Source organism: Chiroxiphia lanceolata, chromosome 5 (genome assembly GCF_009829145.1).
Source record: "Chiroxiphia lanceolata isolate bChiLan1 chromosome 5, bChiLan1.pri, whole genome shotgun sequence".
Lineage (NCBI taxonomy): Eukaryota > Metazoa > Chordata > Aves > Passeriformes > Pipridae > Chiroxiphia > Chiroxiphia lanceolata.
The window spans coordinates 50,532,395-50,553,991 of NC_045641.1; the positions used below are offsets into that span (position 1 = coordinate 50,532,395).

At 43.5% G+C, this 21,597-nt stretch overlaps 1 protein-coding gene across 2 annotated transcripts; it reads left to right on the forward strand.

Annotated features, from left to right (window-relative positions):
* Positions 1 to 155: 155 nt before the first annotated feature.
* On the forward strand, positions 156 to 21,437 carry RANGAP1 (Ran GTPase activating protein 1). 2 transcript variants are annotated; one of them, XM_032688787.1, is made up of 17 exons: positions 156 to 241; positions 849 to 886; positions 2,352 to 2,490; positions 3,718 to 3,845; positions 4,758 to 4,817; positions 5,505 to 5,684; positions 6,949 to 7,083; positions 8,272 to 8,430; positions 8,597 to 8,710; positions 10,216 to 10,315; positions 11,012 to 11,096; positions 11,502 to 11,646; positions 12,144 to 12,257; positions 12,588 to 12,690; positions 13,718 to 13,806; positions 15,617 to 15,738; positions 20,603 to 21,437. In XM_032688787.1, the coding sequence occupies exons 3-17, from the start codon at positions 2,379 to 2,381 to the stop codon at positions 20,670 to 20,672; spliced, it is 1,716 nt and encodes a 571-aa protein (XP_032544678.1). In that variant the 5' UTR covers positions 156 to 241; positions 849 to 886; positions 2,352 to 2,378; the 3' UTR covers positions 20,673 to 21,437. The 2 variants fall into 2 exon arrangements, with proteins under 2 accessions (XP_032544678.1, XP_032544679.1); XM_032688788.1 differs by lacking the exon at positions 156 to 241 and adding an exon at positions 488 to 763.
* Positions 21,438 to 21,597: the final 160 nt, after the last annotated feature.

Consider the following 21,597-nt stretch of genomic DNA (forward strand, 5'->3'; position numbering starts at 1 on the left):
GCCCGCCCACGCAGCCCCGCCCACTCGCCGCGCGGCGCGACCGGGCTGCGGTGAGTCGGAGGGGCGCGCCCCGTGACGTCAGGGCGCAGCAGCCAATCTCGGCGCGGGGAGCAGAACTGCCGGCGTTCAAATCCTCCGCCTCCCCCGCCCGCCCCTCACCCAGCGGCCCCGGCGGCGGCGGCGCGAGGCTCCGGCGCGTCCCCGGCACCCGGCGGCGGGACCCGCGCGACGCGGAGGGCAGGTGAGGGCAGGGCAGAGGACGGGCGGCGAGACGGCGGCCGCCGTTATCGGCCGGGAGAGGGGGCCGTGCGTGGGGGCCGTGTGTGAGGCGAGGCGGTCCCATCCCGCGGGCTGACGCGCCCCCCCGGCTCCGCCTGCGGGGGGCGCTCCCGGGCGCGCCCCGCCCACGCGCACGCGGGTTCCCCCCTCGTGGGTGGGGGTGACGCGCGCGGCCCGGGCCCCGTGGGGTGGGGCAGGGCGGTCACGGGCGGCGGCGTGGCCGGAGCTCGGCTGTGCCCGCGGGGGAAGAAAGGAGCCCCCGCCACCCCCGGGGGCTGGCTGGGAGGAACCTCGGGGCTGTCACCCCCGCCCTGCCGGGCTCCCCGCTGCTGGGCGAGCAGAGCGGGCTCCTCCTCAGGACAGCACGGCAGGTGCCCAGTGTGTTGTCTGCTGGGGTGGACAAAGTGTTGCCGCTACAACATTCGTCTGAACTCACTTATTGACCATCGGGAAACATCCACTTTCTTCACACAGTCTTTAAGTAGTGAGGAAACCTGTCTTCAGGTACTTCTAGGTCTTGGTTTAATTGCCAAACAGACTAACTCCTCAATCTTATTTTTTTTTCAAAGCTTTCCCTGTAGAAGAAGTAGCAGAGAAGAGACCTCTGGTAGGTTGGTGGTTGGGTGTGGCTGACGTTTGCAATAAAATATGCTTCAGGATGTGATGCTGGATTTGTATGTTGAGATTAGGAAGTAGTCTGTGTGTAAGGTGAAGAAAATAAAGGGAGACTTAAAGGAAGGAGAAGCCAAGGGAGTGAGTGCACCTGCAGAGAAGAACATCACAGTAGAACAGAACTGATTTTTAAAGTCAAGTAAATAAAGAACTAGGAGAACAGACTGACTTCTTTAGATCCTAACTTCTGTTCCTGTCTGGGAAAACCTTCAAGGATTGGAGGATGTCCTGTTTTTCTTCTTTCTTAACCTTGGATTGGCAGAGGCTGGGAGGTGTCCACCAGTCTGGTGTCTGTGTGGCCTGTTAGGAGTGGAGTAAGTTATGTGAGATTTCCTCTGCTGTCCCCATGTCCAAAAGCAATATTAAAATTAATCACCCCTGAAGAAAAGCCATACTCTGGGGAAGCTGGAGGCTTCACAGCTGGGTATCAGGAGGAAAGTTTGTATATACAGCTTTTGTTTAGGGGTTTGTTTAAAGCCAATGCTGTTGAGCTCAAAGAGCTACAAGGGTGCAGGGTCACTTCTAAGTCAGACAAGAATGGAAGGGAATGATTTTCTGTTGTAGGAATGAAAGTTGATCCCTTTTCACATCTGAAGTCTGTTTAAGTATGTGGCTTCTAAGCATTAGATGTGTGTAGTCTTTTATCCCAGCGGAGGAAACATAGTCTGTTTATCCTGCTGAGTGGATGGAGGCCAGTTCCTTCACACAGTGATTAATATTCATTAAATAATGCTATGCAGATGGTACTAGGCATGGCTAGCTTCAAACTTATGCCTCAAAGCAAAATGTTAGCTAAGTTATTGTGAGTGTAAGATCATCCTGTTTAATGTGTGATGAAATTTGTGTGGGACATCTGAAAGGAAAGAGAACCCGGAAGCCTCAGACAGTTTTGTATGCAGCACACACAATGTTTTCAGCAACTCAGTGGTTCTGGAACTGTGCTGACAACGGCACTACTGGGGATATCACTGAAAAAGAAGAACAGTTGTGTTCATTCTAGCTTGCTTTGGAGAGCAGGGGGAAGTGCAGCACATATTAAATGTTGTGGTTTGAGGAGAGAGGAATATTACATTGTAATTTTTGGTGTTGCACGAAGAGTAATGTCTTAATGTGGCCTTAATCCATAGTTTTACATACTGCTTATTTTTGAAGTGTAACAACTCCATCAAAACCCAAGTCTTATCAGTGCTGAAAGAATTGGCACCATCTGACTCGTTGGCTTTAGAATATTAATCTAGCCTAGCTATCCCAGGTGAGCTCTGGGGAAGGTACTAATGACACTAAAAACTCAGATAGCTCAGTAACAAAAAGCACATTAGTGTTCAAATAAACATGGTTAATCACACAGATTAGGTATTGTAGTTTAAGGGGTTTTTATGATGAATTCTTTTCATTGACAGCTCTTAACTTCTGGAAAAAGCAGGAAAATGGCATCAGAAGACATCACTAAGCTTGCGGAGTCACTTGCCAAAACCAAAGTGGGTGGTGGACAGTTGAGCTTCAAAGGCCAGAGCCTTAAACTGAACACAGCTGAAGATGGTAAGAGAAAATACTCTTGTGTTTGGGAGGTGTCTCCCTGAAGTTGTAAAATTTTGTGGTAAACTTCCCACTAATCCTGCATGGACAAGCTATAGATGCAAGGGTCGTGCAGCTGCTTCTGACAGAGACATTTCCTTCCCTTCTGGTATCCTGCTTTGACCTGGTACCCTGGCAGTGCTGCAGCTGCCGGGACTGGGGTTTGAATCCCTGGTTTGTAATTCTTGTATTTCTGGTGTTCTCCCTAAGTACTTTTGACAGTTGCTGTGCTTTAGAAGTCAGCGTTCTTTTTAAAAACAGTTAAACAAGTGGATCGCAGATTTTGGAACGAGACCTGCACAGAAGAATGGGCTGATACATTAGTCTGTTGCAATAGTTAATTTTCTTTCCAAATTCTGACTTATTTGTTAGCCTCTTATCTTGTTGGGCTTTTTTCAGGAATCTCTCTCTTGTTGGTGTATGCGTATTTTGTAATAAGAGTCTTACAGTGGCTGCTAATGTAGTAGATATCTGGAGAAAATGTATATATTCTTAATCAACATTTCTACCACTCCAAGAAAAACAGTATGCTTTTCAGAGATGTTATTTACTGTAGTGCTTACTTTTTTTTTTTTTTAACTAATTCCAAAGGTGATGCTTTTTTTATAGGTCACTTTAGTAAAGCAAAGGCACTGAACTAGGGGGAGACACTTTGGAGCTTGGGAATGATAACAAGTGCCCACTGACAGGGGAGACTCTGCAGCCTGCTCCTTTGCCTTGCATAGGATTGCTCTAGAGTTAAATCATTCCACCCTGACATGTTTGCTAAACAGACATCTGCTGAAGTTTTGCCAGTCACTGGGAACTTTTTCCTGATGAAGTGGCACTAATTCCCATCAGCTTTTAACTTAGTCCTTGCACCTTTGTAGACACGTGCACTCTAGCTACTAAACCATGTGCTGAATGGCAGAGGAATTTTATTTAGGAGTAAGGATAGTTACTTTTGCAAATAGGAGGATGGTTATCAGAATAGAACTAGAAGCAAATTATGAGAAGGCAGGGTAGGGCATGGGATGTTTTCTCTAGTGACCTGACATTTTAGCTCTGTTCCTATTGTTGTTTCAGGGTTCTTTCACATAGTGTTGTTCAGCTGTTTTTGCTAAAGGTAGCGTTGAGCAAGTATTGCTGGATCAGTTACTGTAGTACCCAAGATGATGGTTAAAAGGCCAACTAGATTATTTGCTTTTACAGCTGAAGAAGTGATCAAGCAAATTGTGGAATTTGATGGCCTGGAAGCCTTGCGCCTGGAAGGCAACACAGTGGGTGTGGAGGCAGCAAAGGTCATTGCCAAAGCCTTGGAGAAGAAATGTGAGCTCAAGGTGAGATCCTAAAGTCAGGAGTAGTCAAGGGAAACAAGTAATGCAGAAATACTGACAGCCTCTTTAGGCTGTTCCTGCAGAAGCCTGCCTTGAGTTTGTCCTGAAGCTTGCATGGTGGCTCTTCCAGTAGGAAGAACAACCATATGAAAATACAGCATGACTTGGGGATAGTGGGAACACTTTCTGCGCTCTTACCTTCCTGTTTAGGCGGCTTCCAATATTAAGGCCGGGAAGCTGTGTGAGGAAGAGCCTCTCTGCGGAGGCAGCATCTGTAAACAAAGAACCACGGCAACAAAACGTTAAGTTCTAATGGAAAAACTGGGTCAGATCTTCTGGAGAATGAGTCTTCAGAGAATGACTAGGGAGGAAATAATGAAGGAAATGCAACAGGAGGTTTATTTGTGCCCAAGTTATGTTTCCCTACTGTTGCTCTAACCTGATATTAAGGAGGTGCTGTGCTGCTAGAGACACTCTCCTTCGAAGGAGAGTGTTGTGAAACATTGATACACATTAATCACCCAAGTGTGGCTTTTCAGACAAGTTCAGATTGTTGAGCTCCATACCTCAGTAAAATCTGCATTCCTGATGTATCCTTCAGTTTCCTGTTGCTTTTTTCTGTGGTAATTTTCTCAGCAGAAAAGAATTCCAGGTTGAATATAAGGAAGAATTCTTGTATTGTGTTATTTCCAGTGTGCATTTCAGTGCCTTTATGTCCTTGCAAGTGAAGTGAATGTAACACTAGTTCTTGCAGCCCTTTAGTGGTCAAATGACAATCAACTGATAACCCCAGGGAAGGGAAACAGCCTTAAACTGTCCACAGTGATGTAATGCAGCTTGTACATGTAAATCTTTATTACAAGTGTGTTGACCTAGATATTTCAGTGGTTTCTATTTGTATATTTCTTATTTTAGAGGTGTCATTGGAGTGACATGTTTACAGGGAGGCTAAGGTCTGAGATCCCCCCTGCTTTGGTAAGTAAAAACTAGATCTGAGACCTCTGACTAATGCAGCCTCTTTTCTCACCTGTCATGCTTTTTGTGGGAGTATGGTTTTGGTGTTTTTTTTTTTTTTTTTTTGGTACAGAGCTGATCCTTCTCTACACTGTTAACACTAAATATCTTGGAACAGGTGAGCGCATCTCTTTTGCTCCTCCTGTATGAGGTGGAGAAGAGTTGATTAAAGAATAAATGCAAATCCATGCTAGCAAAGGAGTTTGTCACTGGGGGAAACATCTTTGTGATCCAATAGATAGAATGAGAGCTAAGCTTTCTAAATAGATCTTATGACTATGTCTTCCAAGACCATTACAGAGCTCCCTGCCTCCTTGAGTCCCGTGAAGAAAAAACATGATAAACTCAACAGGATAAAACCAATATTTCTTTCAGCAGTGTAGAGGGAGAAACCCCCTTTAAAAAGTGTGTATTTGACCTAAAGGGGTGGGATAATGTCTGGGTCACTACCTTGTGGTTATTTTTAGCTTAATTTGCACAGCTTCTCTGGATTTAGCTGTAAAGTTTTATTTCCCCATGCAGCTTTGCAGAATGTCTTCAAAGTGGAAATTTTTTTGCAGCAACTCTGTAATGCCTAGCCACTGCAGTGATGCTGTCACTAGAAGTTAATCCATTCCCTCCCACCCACTGCCATCTGTTTCCTTACAGATCTCTTTGGGTGATGCACTCATCACTGCTGGAGCCCAGCTGGTGGAGCTGGACCTGAGTGACAATGCCTTTGGGCCAGATGGTGTACGTGGCTTTGAGGCTCTGCTGAAGAGCCCTGCATGCTACACTCTGCAGGAACTCAAGCTCAATAACTGTGGCATGGGCATTGGTGGTGGCAAGGTAAGGGTTGTCTCCTCTTTGGGAATGAGGTCAGAGCCAGGATTTGACTTCAGACTACCCTACATGGGATGGTTGAGGTTGGAAGCTATCTTTGGTGACTGTCAACTCCCCTGCTCAGGGCAACTAGACCAGGTTCTTCAGGCTTGTGTCTAGTCAGGTTTTGAATATAGACTTCACAAGCTGTATGAATAGTCTATCCCAGTGTTTAATAATCTTCACAGTAAAAAAGGGAGTTTGTGTTTAAATGGTATTTTCTGTGCATTAGTTTGTTTGCCTTTGTGTCTGGCTGTGCCTTCTTTACACCACCACCTCCCCTCATCCTGTTGTTCTAGCTGTTTTTACACAAGGATAGTATCTCCCCCCAGAACCTTTTTCTTCTCCAGCCTTAATAATCCCAGCTGTCAGGTCTCTCCTAGTGAGTAAAATTCTCCAATTTTTTAATCAACCCTGGGACCCTTTGCTGGACTCACCCCACTATGTCCATGTAGGAGCCTGTAATTGGACTTGGTACTTGCATGCATTTCACGGGGCTGAGTAGAGAAGGATCACTGACCTGGTGTCAGTGCTTTTCCCAAGGCAACCCAGTAAACTTCCTTTGCTTCAAGTGCATATTGCCTGCTCATAGTCAACTTCCTACCCATTAGGACCCCCAGGTTCTTCTCTGCCAGGCTATCGTTGCCCCTCTGACTCCCAGCTTATGAGGTCAACCCAGTACATGAGGTTGTTTCTCTCCATGTGCAGGACTGCACATTTCCCTTTAAACTTAATGATATTCTTGTTGACCCATTTTGCCAGTCTCAAGATCCCACTCCCATACATGTTTTCATGAATAAATTTCAGAATTAAGTATAGAAATCTTATCCATTTTTCCAAGATAGGAAAACAGTTCTATCCTAAACACTAGATTCCATGTCAATAGAGCTAATAGCCTTGGATTTGAGTGAACAATATTGTCAAGCCTAGTACTGAAGGACTGCCTGTTGGATGAAACAGAAAACCAGGACTGTTATCACTAGGAGCCTATGTGTTTGCATTTTTAGGAACCAAATGTTGTTAATGACTTGGTGTTGCAAAATTATCAATTCTTGCCTAAGACAAGTGTACAAGTGTTGTAGGTACAGACAGCTTTATTGTACACCCTGCTGTAGAAGCAGGTACATTTCAGCGATGACCAAAGTATTTCTTGAGGTGGATCTACAGAACACAGTTGGATTCCTTTAGAATGAGATGCTGAGGTAGTATTAACTGCTTGTTTTATCTTTAGATATTGGCAGCCGCTCTGAAGGAGTGTCACAGGAAATCAAGTGCTCAGGGCAAGCCTCTTGCTTTGAAAATATTTGTGGCTGGCAGAAATCGTCTGGAGAATGATGGTGCCACTGCCCTGGCTGAGGCGTTTGGGGTAAGTACCAAACCAGATCTTCTTGACAGCAAGTTGGAGCAGGGTGTGATTCAGTGCTAGTGCTAAAGATAATGCACACAGAGGTTGCCTCAGCTTGGAGGCAGGAGCTGGTGATTGGTTCACTAAAGTTGCGATGTTGCTGCTGAAACTGGTGTCTTCAATCGGTGGAATTAGAATTGATTGTGACCTGAATTTCAAAACGCTAGTTATGACCTTTACACATAACTAGTGGCTGTGTAAAGTAGTTACTTGAGGAAGAAATGGTCATCTTCTGAGTAATTTAATAGTAGTCCTATGCCTTTTCCTCCTCCTGTGCTGGTGGATGTTATGTGGCACTGGGGTAGGTGTACCAGCTGACCTCTTGTGTGCTACTTTACCTAGTTGTTCAATCATCTGGTAAAAGCAATCCAGTGTTTTTGCTAGGATCATCTGGTTGGGGCTCAAGGTGCTGCCTAGCTTTCTCTAGCTGTCACTGTCCCACTTTCACTTTTGTTGGAGGAAGAGAATTCACTGTGGTTGGGGCCACCTAATTCCGTTTTCTTCCCTCGATTGTTGCTAGAAGTGACTTCAGAATTATAATGCGTATTGTCAGGTATATTAATAATGATGCTGCAGCTTACGGGTTGACTTTTTTTTTCCTAAAGAACTGTCTGGATGTGATTTTTGACTAAGAAATAGGACTTCTTAAATACTTGAGAGGTGCATAACAAAGTGATTAATGGAGGATTAAGGCTGAATGGCACTACCAAAATGGGATCAATTACCATGTTTTGTGACATGCTGTTTAGTCCATAAAAAATGCTCATACTAACTTTCTTACATGTTTGCTTCTGCAATCAGGGCAAAATGTAGATCTTAATTAGAAAAATACCATATCCAGTGATGGTGTCTGGTCTGTTTCAGTGCTGTTGAACCGCAGGTGAAGAACCCGTTTTAAGTTATCTAGAGTAGGCACAGTAGGAGGATGATACTTGTGGCTCTTTGAATCAGGGCTTTGTGTTAATCTGACTCTTGCCATGAGCTGTTAATTTTACTTAGATTTGTGCCATTGTTGCTGGTGAGTAATTCTCTGTGGAAGAACTGATGAAGTTTTGAAACTCAAGCAATTTTAAGCAAATCCTAGAGTAGAGCAGTATACTCTTGAGTCGAAGTATGTTTTCTAACAGGTTTATCTGCATCCTTTCCCAGATCATTGGGACTCTAGAAGAGGTCCATATGCCTCAGAATGGAATTAACCATCCTGGCATAACAGCACTGGCGCAGGCCTTTGCTATCAACCCACTGCTTAAGGTTATAAACTTGAATGACAACACCTTCACAGAGAAAGGAGCTGTGGCCATGGCAGAGGTGAGTTGTTTTAAATGGTTGCTTTGAGTAAGTCTAGTTAGCATTGGCACCTTTGGGTCAGTGGAACCACATGTCATGCTGTGATGGGAAAGATGACATTCTAGAAGTGGTAGGTCATTCATTTACTTGCATGTGTATTTCAAATTTGTGCTGTTCTGCTCTGCAGACTCTGAAGGCGCTTCGGCAGATTGAAGTGATCAACTTTGGAGACTGTCTGGTGCGTTCAAAGGGTGCTGTTGCTATTGCTGATGCTGTTAAAGAAGGGCTTCACAAATTAAAGGTATTGTGCTCTTGCTGTCCAGCTCTTTTTGAGAAATGGAAAATTCAGCATTTTATGTTTTGTTTTGGTTTTTTTTCCTGTCCATTCTCCTGCCACTACTGATTACTTTAAAGTGGGATTCACTTCAGTGCAGGCTCTGTGTGCACAACTGAAAAACAATAAGCTGTGTTGGAGATCAGTGGCATCACCACATTCAGCTAGGACTATTCTGCATGGAGATGTACCAGTGATCTGTTTAGTCTCCACTTGATGTTTTTGAAGTATTGGTTCAATTCAGCAAGTGCTCTTCAAAAAATCTGATAATAGAAGTATCTGCTTTTAGAACTTCTCAGAACATCATGAGTGGGGACTGACATGTCTGTCTTCATGAACAGCTTGTAGTCTGCTCAGCATTTCATAGTTCATACAGCTAATGCTTTTTCTTTGTTAGGGTGTCTATCAAAGGTCCAAGTATTTTTAGTTTTTCAGCAATACCACAGCCTCCTACATCAGTATTTGCACAGGACTTGAATCTGACAATATTCTAGACAGGCTGAAGTCAAGTCAATGTAAGTAAACTAGGATCTCTGGAAACACCTGCCATGAGTTATAACTGCACTGAGATAGATGCTGAACAAATAATTTCTAGTCTAGTAGTCAAAGACAAAAATTCATCTGAGTTCTAAAATCTATTTGTGTGTATGAACTGGTACAGAAAGAAGTAAGTGTTTTGTGGTATGAGATCCCTTGCTTGGACTTCTACTTGTTCTACTGGAATTTGTATCTGAATCTCCCAGGAAAACTTAAGTAACGGAGATATTGAGATGAACAGCCAGAAGTTAAACCCTTTTTTCCAGAGCAGAAAGGGTTAAAGGAGGGTTGCATGAAGCAATCACAGCTGATTCATTCTGTTCAAGGACTGCTTCCCTTATGCTGTTATTATTAAATCCTTTCTTGAGTAAGGATTGAGCATAATGTGGAATGGTGAGGGATGGTATCTAGCTGTTGAATAACTTTACCCTTACTAGTCTGTCCACATGGTTTCTCTGTTGGCTGTGTTTATCAGAAGTAGTACCACTCATGGCTTGTCTTTGGAGGGCCTTAACTTGCAACCAAACTGTCAAAGCAAATGTGCAGTCTATTTGGTACAGTAGCTATCTTTCTTCAGTTAGACTTACTGGAGAGTGAGTTCTGGAGTGCTCTTGTGACCCTTGGTAAGTGAAGATCTCCAATCAGCTGATTGCTAAGGACTGAAATGTCTGCTACCTTTTAGATGAGCAGTGATCTCTAGGCATTTTAAAATGGCTACCTTCAGTAGTCCTGCTTTTAACACCAGCATGTTTCAAAATTCTCCTTTCAGGTATGAGGTAGGAGTATGTGTCAGGTTTTATTTTCAATTAAAACCACATCTTTTCCTGAGAGCCTTTTCAGAGGAGTCTTTTCAGGACACTTGTGAGCACATGAGGTTTTTGGGGATGATGGATGTTAATAGGAATTCTGCAAACATACATTCTTCTGCTTCTTAGGAACTGAATTTGTCTTTCTGTGAAATCAAACGAGATGCTGCTCTGACTGTTGCTGAAGCTATTGAAGATAAGGCAGAGTTGGAGAAGTTGGATCTCAATGGTAAGTAAGCTTGCTAGATCAAAATATCTCTCATTTGATTCCAATGAGAAACCATTAGGAAGAATGTTGACAGAATCACATATTCTAGTCTTGCAGTCAGCATTTGAAAAACAGTGCTCGAAGTAGCTGAACTTGCATGACCCTGGGACCTGAAACAGTTTGATCCTGAAAGTTTTCTTAAACCATGAACTCAGTTAATTGTTAGGCATTTTTGGTACACTTCATAAGGTGGAAAGTTTAAACTGATATCTATACCTGTTTTCAGTAAAATTCTTTAATTATTCAGTGCTATCTCAGATACTTCATAGTTGCAAACAAAAACCTCTGTGAAAACTTTGACTACTGTTGACTTTTGCTGTTCATACCTTGGGTCACTGCACTTCACTGCTGCTGTGGTGTTTGTCCTTGTCTCAGAATTGCTGAGAACAAGAGCCATTTATAGAACTAACAGGAAGTCTCTTAAACACACTGAAAAATTAGGGGGTTTTGTCTCTAACCATTGTGTAATGCTGCTGAAATTTGTTTAACAGCTGTTAGATTCTGTCTGATAGCTGCAGTCTGTGTTGTCTCTAAGGTGGTTTGCAGAAATGCCTATAACTGTTTGATTTCAGAAACAAGAGATACACAATACACAGCTAAATCCTGTAGAACCTGTGTACATCTGTTAAGTCTACTCCTTTTCCTCTATCAATCTAGGTAACTGTCTGGGAGAAGAGGTATGTGAGCAACTCCATGAGATCCTTGAAGGCTTCAATATGGCAGCTGTGCTGGGATCTTTGAGGTATGCAGAGTACCAGAGTTTAAATCAGAAATCTTCTGACACTTTTCATCAACACTTCCATTCACCTATCTCATTTTAAAATACAAACTCTATCATTGCTGATGGATGTTGGTGTGAGTATGGAGCACGGCCAAGGGATTCTATAAGCAGGATATACCTTGTGTCTTGTTTTCATTCATGGACTTACCATAGTGTTAGCTGTTGATTGTGTTCCTCAGTCTTTTCTTGCTGTCGTCAACTGGGTGACTGAAGCCTTAGTGTCCTCTTGGTCTGTTTTAGGTGAGATATGCTTCTTGCAGTAAAGCTTGAGGAGAGGCTGCTCTTTTGTTCTTGAAAAAATGTTATTAAGTACCAGTATACAGGAACTGCAAGTGTTGTAATTAACGTGTAACACTCAAACCTTAGTGATGATGAAGGGGAGGAGGAGGAGGATGAAGAGGAGGAGGAGGAAGATGAAGAGGAGGAAGAGGAGGAGGAACAGCAACAGCTGAAGGAGAGAGGAGAGGAAGAACAGGAGTCACTGACGCCTAAGAAGATAATTGATTCACAGGTAAGCTTACTTCCAGATGGATTCCTGTTTCATCAGCTGGAAGAGAGTAAAGGAGGAAATGAGACCTGGAGTGAGTCTGAACTTGAAGTACTGACAGGTATTCACATTCCTGCCGGGGCTGGTACTGTTGTTACAGGGAGAACATTCAGGAAATAAAGAAAATGTATTACTTGAAAAATGTAAAAAGGTGTGAAAGTGTTGAAAGTATTGAAAAAGTGTGCATGTGTACACATGCATGGAGGGAAAGGCTGAGTAGTGGTTGTAAAAACACAGGTAGAAAGTCTTCCCACATTCAGAAAGTGGTGGGAACCTCATACATGCAGTGCCATGCAGTTGTGCCAGCATAATCTGGCTATTCCAACTCTGGGCTCACATGAGCCTTAAACAATTTTCAAACAGAACAGATGTAGCTGTGTCCTGACCTGTCCCATGTGCTTTTGCTGAACCAATGTATTTACTTCCAAGAATGAACTTGAGATGGATTCTGTCTGTTTCAGGCTTCAACTCCAGTGCCATCTCCTCCTGTGGATGTTGCCACATTCCTTGCTTTCCCATCACCAGAGAAGCTGCTGCGACTAGGACCAAAGTGCTCTGTGCTGATAGCTCAGCAGGTAGGTCAGATGGTCATCTGTGCTTGATTTTTCTCTCAGGGTTATTTAATCCCCAGAGGTGATAACTTTCTTTTGAGACCTAGCTTTACCTCTTCTCTCTAGTGATCCCCCCCGTAACTTTATGGAAGCAGGTGATGCAGTTAATGCTTATACTGGCATCAGAGCTTCTGCATAGAGTAATCTTGTTTGTGTTGCTTTTGCTTGGTGTTATGGCCAAGGCAAAGCTGATGTCAGTCAGCTGAAGGCTGTAATTCTTGCCACAGCCCTAGCAGAGACCCATGTTCTGTGGCTGGTGACCAGTGAACTGATTTTTTTTTTTTTCTCTTTCAGACAGATACATCTGATGTAGAGAAAGTAGTTGCAACTCTCCTAAGGATATCATCAGTCTTCAAAGATGAAGCCCCAGTGAAAACAGCAGTGCATGAAACAACAGGTGACTGTGCCTTTCCTCACTTTGTGGTGTGACCTGCTCCAGTGCCAAAGACACCACTGCCCTGTGGGCTGAGCCACTGGGCCTTTTTTTCCCTGGCAGATAACAAAGTACTGAGCTGTGCCATGCTGTTGTGTGGAGTGAAAGCAGAGATTGATCCTGAACTTAATATATCCTGTGCTGCAAAAGCTTGGCAATGATTGTCTGTTATAGCTGCAGTTGTAGTGGGCCTTTGCTGCCCTTCCGGCATCTCCTTGATGCCAGGCTGTCAATAGCCAGTAGTTCTGTGTTCAAAGGTCAGTTACTTTTTCAAGGCTCTTTATTTAAAAAAACATTTTGCAGGAACGAGCCTCCCCAGTGTAGTATTACAAGAGAGTAAAGAGAGACCTCCTAGTTGATGTCTCTTTTTGTCAGTCAAACATCTTTAATTTCTTCAGGAAGCAGAGATTTCAGGCATTGGAATGGGCTGCCCAGAGAGGTGGTGGATTCACCATCCCTGGAGATTTTTAAACGCAGATTGGATGTGGCACTGAGTGCCATGATCTAGTAAATGGACTGGAATTGGACCAAGGGTTGGACTTGATGATCTCGGAGGTCTTTTCCAACCCAATCGATTCTATGATTCTATGATTTCCAGCATGAGCCAAGACACTGAAACTGATGTTCAGACAAGGGACTGTTCCTCACAGTATATTGTGGAGCTGTAATTTGGGTTAGGTTTGATTAGTGTGTGGACTAAATAGTTATCCCTTCGTGTTCTTGCTTGGAAGCAGGAATTTCCAAACGATTCTAGGCATTTAGTTTGAGTTTTTCTTGCTTTACTTAAGGACTGGGGGGTTTTTATCTGTCATTGTTTCAGAGATTATACCTAGTCCCTACAGAGACAACTGAAATCTTAACAAGTGTTATGTCCCAAAATGCCTTTAACAGCCAACATTCTCTGAGTTTCTGTATGATCAATCTTTAATCTTAAAATCCATAAATGTCCTTTTTCTGTATTTCTTAATATAATGTGCTTATTTCTTTTTAGATGCCTTGATGAAAAAAGCCTTCACTTCTGCCACATTTAATTCAGATGCATTCATCACAAATCTCTTAATCCACATGGGACTACTTAAGGTGAGGAAGCAGGAAAGAGTTAAGTTATGGTCTGTTTAGGCTGTTGAAGACCAGACCGGCTGGGTTTTGGGTAATTATGTTGCCATGGAAGCAGCTGGGTGCCTGTGCATGCCTGATGCCCAGGGACAATGGAAGTCTGCAGGTCCAGCAGAAACTGCAAATTGCAAGGTTGCATTAGGATGAAGGACATGTCACCTCTCTGTACATCTTCTGCTTTGTGTGCTCTGCATTCTCAGTCATCCTCGTAAGGTAGGGGGGGTCAGGTAAGGCAACAGTGCTGCTGCTGGACTATGGTCTCTATAAAAAGCCATGTCCAGGAGTCTAATCTACAATATTATTAGTTAATTGACATTATTATTAGTCCTTTAGGGCACTTCTTGATAGCACAGCTCAAAAATGTTTATCCAACTATTCATGCCAGATCAGTAGTGTACAACTTCATGCTTTGGAGTCTCTTTGCCAGTGCTAATGTGAAATATGTAGTTACAGGGAATAAACTTTAGCAAAAAAAGCTGGAAGATCAGGAGGAAACCTGCGAATTGCGTTAGAGTACCTATAGCTTTACTTTGAGTGAGGCGACTGGGGAGAGGTTCTGTCTGCAAACTTAAACACCTTTGCCTGCTTGTGCTGCAAGGGTTAATATTTCTCACTACCTCAAGACCTGGAAGCTGAGAATGGAAACTGCTATTAAATAGGTTTATGAATGTCCTTCCAGTAATACCCAGCTTGAGGCACAGACAGCTGTTGACATGCATGGATAGGTCTTAATTTCCTAAAAGTCAGTGTAGTCTCTCCCTGTGTTTATTGTATATTGGACCAGCACTGTGCTTCCTGCTTCTCAGACAGGTCAACAGAACCTGAGGTGGTATTTTGTTCTGCAGAATACCTGTTTTGGGGACTGCCACCTACCTCTGACCCATATGGAAAATAACAAATATGCATGAGGCACAAAGCACAGTGCCTCCAGGAGACTTCTCTCAGGCCAGGAAGTGACTTTGATAATAAAGCCCTTGAGGATCAGCCAGCTGACTGTGATGTGCTTAATTCCACAATCCTTGATATGTGGAGAGGGAGTGTACTCCATTTTCTGTCCTACATAGCTGGAAGCACATGAGCCACAGATACTCTTAGCACCATGCACTCCAAGGTCATACATACACCTAGGAACAGAGGTCTAGATCCTGTCTGCAGAATGAAGGGTTTTGTCGAAATGGCAGCAGAGAAATAAAAACAATGTAAGAGTTGGGGCATGTAGGTTAGTGTCACATTAGGAGGAAGAATAACTTATCTATCGTGTAAGCACGGGGATGACCATTGGCTTTATCTTGTAAACAGTTGAGACCAGTTTTGGGAACACTGCATCAAGTTCTGGAGGAAGCCTGTCAAAGAGCTGGAGATGGTATAAAAATGAGCAACAGAATAATACAAGAAAAAACTGTTAAGGCAACTGAATTCTTTATGGATTGAAATCTGGTGAAACTCCATAGGAGAACACTTCGACACAGGGCCTCTGAGAAGATTTGGCTGTTTCACTTGCAAGTTCACCACTTCCCTTTGCCCATTACTACTGCTGTCAGTTGATAAGTACTAGAATATTCTTGATACTTTATTTCAAGTGCTGGGAGTCTATGGAATTGGCTACCTTTGTGTTGTGGAACATTACACTTTATCTAGTGACCAGCTTTCTCTGCTACAGTGTGTGGGAACACTTCTATTCAACAGAGAATTTCAGTGCCTCTGTGAAGTACAGTGGTTTAGATTAAATTGTGATTGTCTGATTTCTGACTTCATCTTCTTGTCCATTTCTCAGAGTGAAGAGAAAATCAAAGCTGTTCCAAGCCTCTATGGTATTCTTATGACCTTGAACCATATGGTCCAACAGGATTATTTCCCTAAATCTCTGGCCCCGGTTCTCTCTGCTTTTGTCACAAAGTGAGTATTGTACTTGCCATGCAGTTTTCTCCATGGGAGCTAGTGAAACTGTTTGAGTTAATAGCTTCATACAAGCTGTTCTGATAAAGTGTGCTAAATATCTGTTCTGAAATTGAGGATTGATAGTTTAATGGGCATCTCCTTTTTATCTTGTTTACTCCAGTATGTGAGGTTCAGAGTAAAAAAAAAAATAAAAAGAAAAAAATAAAAAAATCTGATCATAAAGAAGGAATAGTGGGAAGTTGGCTTTGCAACAAAGTGGCTCTGAAGCAAATACTGCTAGTCCCTGTCATAGAAGAGGTGTTTTGAGCTTAAGGAAACCTGCTGGGTTTCTGGTCACTGCTTGAGTGAACTGTGAGTACACTGGGTCTAACTGTGCCTTCCAAATCATCTTTCTGAGTATGAGGGTCAGCAGAGCTCTACCAGAATTGTCATGCTGTGTGGCACTGAACACCAGCAGATGAAAACACTGCAAAACACAAAGACTGAATTTGTTTCTAGATGAAACTTCCTACTGTGACAGCAACAAAGTTAGTGATTTTTCTGGGAACTAAATGGGGAGCATAAGTATTGAAGAAGCTGCTTTCACTGCCTGCCTGTATTTAATGTTGTTATTTCCACTATAGGTATAGAATCAACCCTTGCCCCCACCAGCTTTAGCTTTAATGTATTAAATGGCTATGGAGGCCATATCTCTTCTGGATTAAATCAGTATGAATTTCAGCATTGATGAGACTTGAGGGAAAAAAAACCCCCACCAAATAGACCTTTCCTCAGGAGAGGAAGGATTACATACTACTATTCAGCAGTCAAGAGGAGAAGCAGTCCAAAAATGCCACTTTAGGCAAAACCAGCAGAGGTCTGAAATCCCTTTGGAGCTTGGTGACTGCTTGGCTCAGCATGGACCGTGTGCCATGTGGGGTGACAGCAGCTTTTTAACAGGTTCCAGAATGAGGCTTAAACTTTCCTGAATTTTGTGGTGTATGGGTTATATGCAGATGCTTAGGATCTCTTGCTGATGAAAAGTGGAGGCATCAGATGCTTGTGGTCAGTATGAAACATGGGCAGTAGGAATGCAGTAAAGTATTGGTAGTCTGTCTTGGTTCCACTGGGCTTGGAAGCTGGCCATTTGTGATGGGGGGGGAAAAGAATTTTTCCAAACATTGGTATGACTGAAGCTGTCAAAGCTGGTGTGTAGCAGTGGTTTGTGTCCATAACCAGCAGCCATGCTAAGGGCAGTTAGGGGAAAACAAAATACCTTGTTTACACATGTGCAGATGCTAACCTGGAGGCCCTTCTTGTGGAACATTTCTCTTTGTTCTGATCAGGTTAAGAATTAGGCAGTTACAGGCCAATGACCATATGCTTTACCAACTGAACAAATATACTTCCAGCCCAATCATTATAGATTTAAGCAAGAAGTATCAGGACTTGCCATGTGAAGTTTCCAGACAGATCACTGGATTTGTGCTGTTTCCTACATTGCTGCCTGTGCCTGTGATGTCGCTTGTTGATCAAGACCCAGCCCTCAAAACAGAATTTAAATTGCTGGAAGCTGAGAATACAGAAAAAGGGACTTTGGTTCAGGGCATTTGACTGTTCTAATTGCTCATGTCAGGTATCAGTGCCTAGAGTAGCCTTTTAACTTGATGTGTCCTTCTAAACAAATTTTGCTCACAAAAGACACTTGTCACCCCTCTCCCAGTATGTGTGAATGTAGGCCTCTCCCAATAAGTGTTTTTCAGCTGTAGATGATGCTGTATGTGACAAAATAAGAGTACAATTCTGGTCTTCATTCATTCATCAACAAAAATCCCATTGACTCCAGAGCCAGCATTTCACTGCAAGTACAAGAGAGGAGAGTCTCTTTCTGAAAGTGTGAGATTGCTCAAAGCTTCTGTAGAAGCTGAGTGAGAGCCAAGAGCCTCTCACAGTAAAAGGCAAATCTCTCTTCCTGTCTGTGGTGCTAATGCCAAGCCTGCAGTGTCCCTGGTGCTATGAAATTCTTGGAGCTGAAGCTTTGGTTTGCAAACCCCTGTCTTTCAAGGTGTGTTATAGGGAAACTTATGTCCTGTGCAGCATAATGAAGTCCGTAGTATATACAAGCAATATACCTTTGTTTTATATAAATATATGCATTCCTTAAAATGCTTTCCCTAAGAGAACAAGGAGAACAACTCTTAAATCCTTAAAAAGGTAAATGTAAACAGTTCAAGAATCACACAGTCCAGTTAAAACAGCCAGCTGGTTTAACCCCAGCTGACAACTATCCCCTACACAGCCACTTTCTTCCCCCCAGTGAGAGGGGGAAGAGAAGCAGAAGAGTAAAAGTGAGAAAACTAATGCACTGACATAAAGACAGGTAAATAGGTAAAGCAAAAGCTGCATGTGTGAGCAAAGCAGAACAAGGAATTCATTTGCCATCTGCTGTCTCCAGGAAAGCAGGACTCCACATGTATCTTCCTCCCTCTGCTTTGTGCTGAGTGTGCTGTCATGTGGTATGGAATATCCCTTTGGACAGTTGGGTCAGCTGTCCCAGCTGTGTACCCTCCCAGCTTCTTGTGCACCCCTGGCCTGCTCACTGGGGGGGGTAATGTGAGAAACAGAGAAGGCCGACAGTGTGGGAGCACTGCTCAGCAGTAACTAAAACACCCCTGTGTTAGCAACACTGTTTCCAGCACAAATTCAAAACACAGCCCCATATCAGCTACTGTGAAGAAAATTAACTCCATCCCAGCCACAAACAACACACAGCTTCTCAATTAACCTCCACACCTGGTCTCTTCTTGGAATTCAGTCAGAGTAAAGTCATGTCCTATTCTTAAACCTCTAACTGGTTAAAATACTAGTATTCAGAACTCATCTGGGCTCTGTTTCTGCAACAAATCTACTTCCACTCTGTCAAAGTCATGATTCCTTCACTTGGAGAAAAAAGCATTTTTGTGCTGTTTTCTAGTTTTTCCCCTTTTGGGTTGCAGTTAGCTCTTTCAGGCTTCTAGAGCTGTAAAGTTCTTGTAGCTGCCTAGGCTAGAGCTCTGCTGCCTTTTGCTGCAAGGGGCTTTGGGAATAGTCATTTGCCTCCTTTCTTTTGTGACAATTTGATGATGAAGGCAATGTTCTCTATTGAATAATTGTAAAATTTTGGATGCAGACTTACTCTGCTGCTGTCAGGCCTCACTTTGGTTTTTTTTGGACACAAGAGGGTGCTGTGAATCCACATGTGCTTTTCCATAATTTTTTAGGTGGAAACACTGGAAGTATGTGGATGTATGCCTGCCCAATTGTGACTTGCTGGAGGTGTTGGGGTTTTTGTTTGTTTTTTGTTTGGTTGTGGTTTGGTTTTTTTAAATGCTGCTCTTTGAATTGTATCACATCAATGGCCTCTTTCAACAGTCTGTAGCACAGAGTGGCAGGCAGTTTAGCTCCACAGCAAATAAGGAGGCTTATAGTGTTAGAGGAGGCTTGATGTTAGGAGTGGAGGCTGAGGGAGCTTTGCTGTGATCATCATCAGCAGTTCAGGTTCTCTATTTTGAAAAGTGGGCGTCTGCCTGGATGAAACCAGCCTGCTCATAGCAAACAGGGCTGGGCCTTCCAAAGCTGAGGGCTGAAATAGCTCACCCAGCCACTTTGAAGATAAATCTTAAGCTGTAATTCTGGGACTGTGTGTTCAGTGTGGGGCATTGAATGGCTCTTGAGGGAATAAAAAGGGTTAAGTCTTCTCCAGGATGTGCTTCTGTTAAACTGCAGCAGGCATGGAGTGCTGTACCAGACAACCTCTGCAGCTATTGTTCTTGTGCTGTAAACCCAGAGGTGAACTCCTTGCTCCTTCCTAGATATTTCATTCTTTATTTCAACTCACCCTACTTTGCCAAATTGAGTAGGCTTCACTGCTATTCATTGTTAAAGGTTATTTTGCTGTGGTGGGGTGGGAGAGAGGTAAAATTAATGATTTCCCCTCTTAGAACAGTGGAAAACATTGGATTAACATTTTTTGGAGGAAGTTCCCTAATGGATGGATAGAGACTGTTAAATGTTTCAGTGATGCTTAGCCAGCAATTAGCCTGTAGAAACAGAAATATATGTTACTGGGAGGCAATGGGAATGTTAGGGACGTTTACCCCCATGTTAACCCTGCTGTGATTGTATTTCCATTGTTTCATTTCAAGGAGCAGATTATTCTGTGTGATTTAGACTTTGTTATTGCAGCCTCTGAGATAGGCCCTTTCAGGTGATGTTCTGCAGGTTCTGTGGGCTGCTTGAAAGGCACCCTGTAAGGTGGCTCAGCAAAGCCAGGCAGGCGTTACTTGACCTCAGGGGAGAGGGGACAGGAGGTTATGTTGCCTCTTTTAAAGACTCAAAAAGCCCCGAGACCAAAGTCACCATCAGGTTATAGGTAGCAGATGACATGGTAAGGAAAGATTTGAGTGTGAGCAGGGTTGTCTTCTGTGTTTTGGGGCCCTAAACAGTGAATCTTCATGGAAAGTCGCATTGCCAAAAGAGAGGGAATGGGGTTTCCACCCCCACCCACTTCGTTCTACCCAAAATGAGACACTAGGCCGCAGAGATAAGTCATGTATATTGGTTTATGCTTATGGAAATAAATGTTCCAATTCTTGCTATTGCCTTCCTGACTCGGATTCAGCAACAGGAGAGAGAGTCTTTCGCAACAAGCTCTGAATGGGAAGCAGTGATTTGGACAGCAATGGCAGAATGGTTTCAGAAGAGAAAACTGAGGGCAAAAGTTGTAGGGTTCTGGGCATGCAAGCCCAGTGCATTGGAAATAGTGTTTATTTGCTCATTCAGAGTCAGATACAAAACAGTTCTTAAATTCAGTATTTGAAATATCTCTCTCCTCTTTCCACAGACCAAACCGTGCTCTTGACTCCTGCTCATTTGCTCGCCACATGCTCTTACAAACCCTCCACCAGCTGTAAGAGACGAGATGTGCCCTTCTCTCCTCATAGGACTGTCATCAGCAGAGAACTCGGAGCCACGTGGTGGGAGAGGATCCCAGAGCCCATACAGACACGCTGTCCTTTTTTTTCCCTGTAGGAAGTCTGTCCTTCCTCCTGCTTTCATAAACTTGGACAAATCCTGCTGAATTGTATTCCTACTCCTCTTGAAGTGACTCCCTGGTCTGTAGGGCAGGTGCTTCTGCTAAAATAAGTCCGTGCTACTGTGAGCTCAGCATGAATTGAAGAGTTCTCCATTTTGGTTGCATTGGCAAGGGTGTGCCAAGACTAACACGGGGCCTGGAAGTGCTCCCCTCCTGATCAACCCAGCTGTGCATTTTCTTTTATTTCATTGGACTTTGACTCCTGCCTGATACCATTCAGCACTGTGCCAGAGGGAGGCTGTGCTGCTGCTGCCACTGCCCCTGCTTCCCCAGGCCTGGGGAGTGCTGCTCACAGGTCAGAGGGTGAGGTGTGTTCCCCTTCGGTTCTTCTTTCAAGTCCATTTGTCAAAGGCAGTGTGTGGTTGATTTGTATTTTAATATACCCTTCCCCTTCTGCGGTGGCTTGGAATATTTGTGTAGTGTGGCTGACCCTGGTGGCCATTGCTTAAGGGAGCAAGCATATTTTATTGTAAATTTTTTTGAAATTGCCTGTGTTGTTCCCTCTTCCTGCCCTTTCTCTTCTCTCCTTAATTAAAATAGGCTTGGTTTGGAAATTAATACAATCCATGAAATCCCTGTGGAATATGTGTTCCCTTTCTTCTCCCTTTGCAAAACACTGGGACTGTGCACTGTTCACAAGTAAGCTGAGGATGTGTGGAACATGGAGAGAGAAGCCTGTGCTGGTCATTCTTGGGCAGAGCTGTGCTTTCTTCTTGCACTGATCAAGTAGCAGCAGATGCCCC

Coding starts and splice junctions, on each gene's coding strand:
- RANGAP1 (XM_032688787.1), top strand. CDS start 2,379: ATGGCATCAGAAGACATCACTAAGCTTGCGGAGTCACTTGCCAAAACC. Junction 5,685..6,948: donor TGGGCATTGGTGGTGGCAAG/GTAAGGGTTGTC, acceptor TTTTATCTTTAG/ATATTGGCAGCCGCTCTGAA. Junction 11,647..12,143: donor AGAAGATAATTGATTCACAG/GTAAGCTTACTT, acceptor TGTCTGTTTCAG/GCTTCAACTCCAGTGCCATC.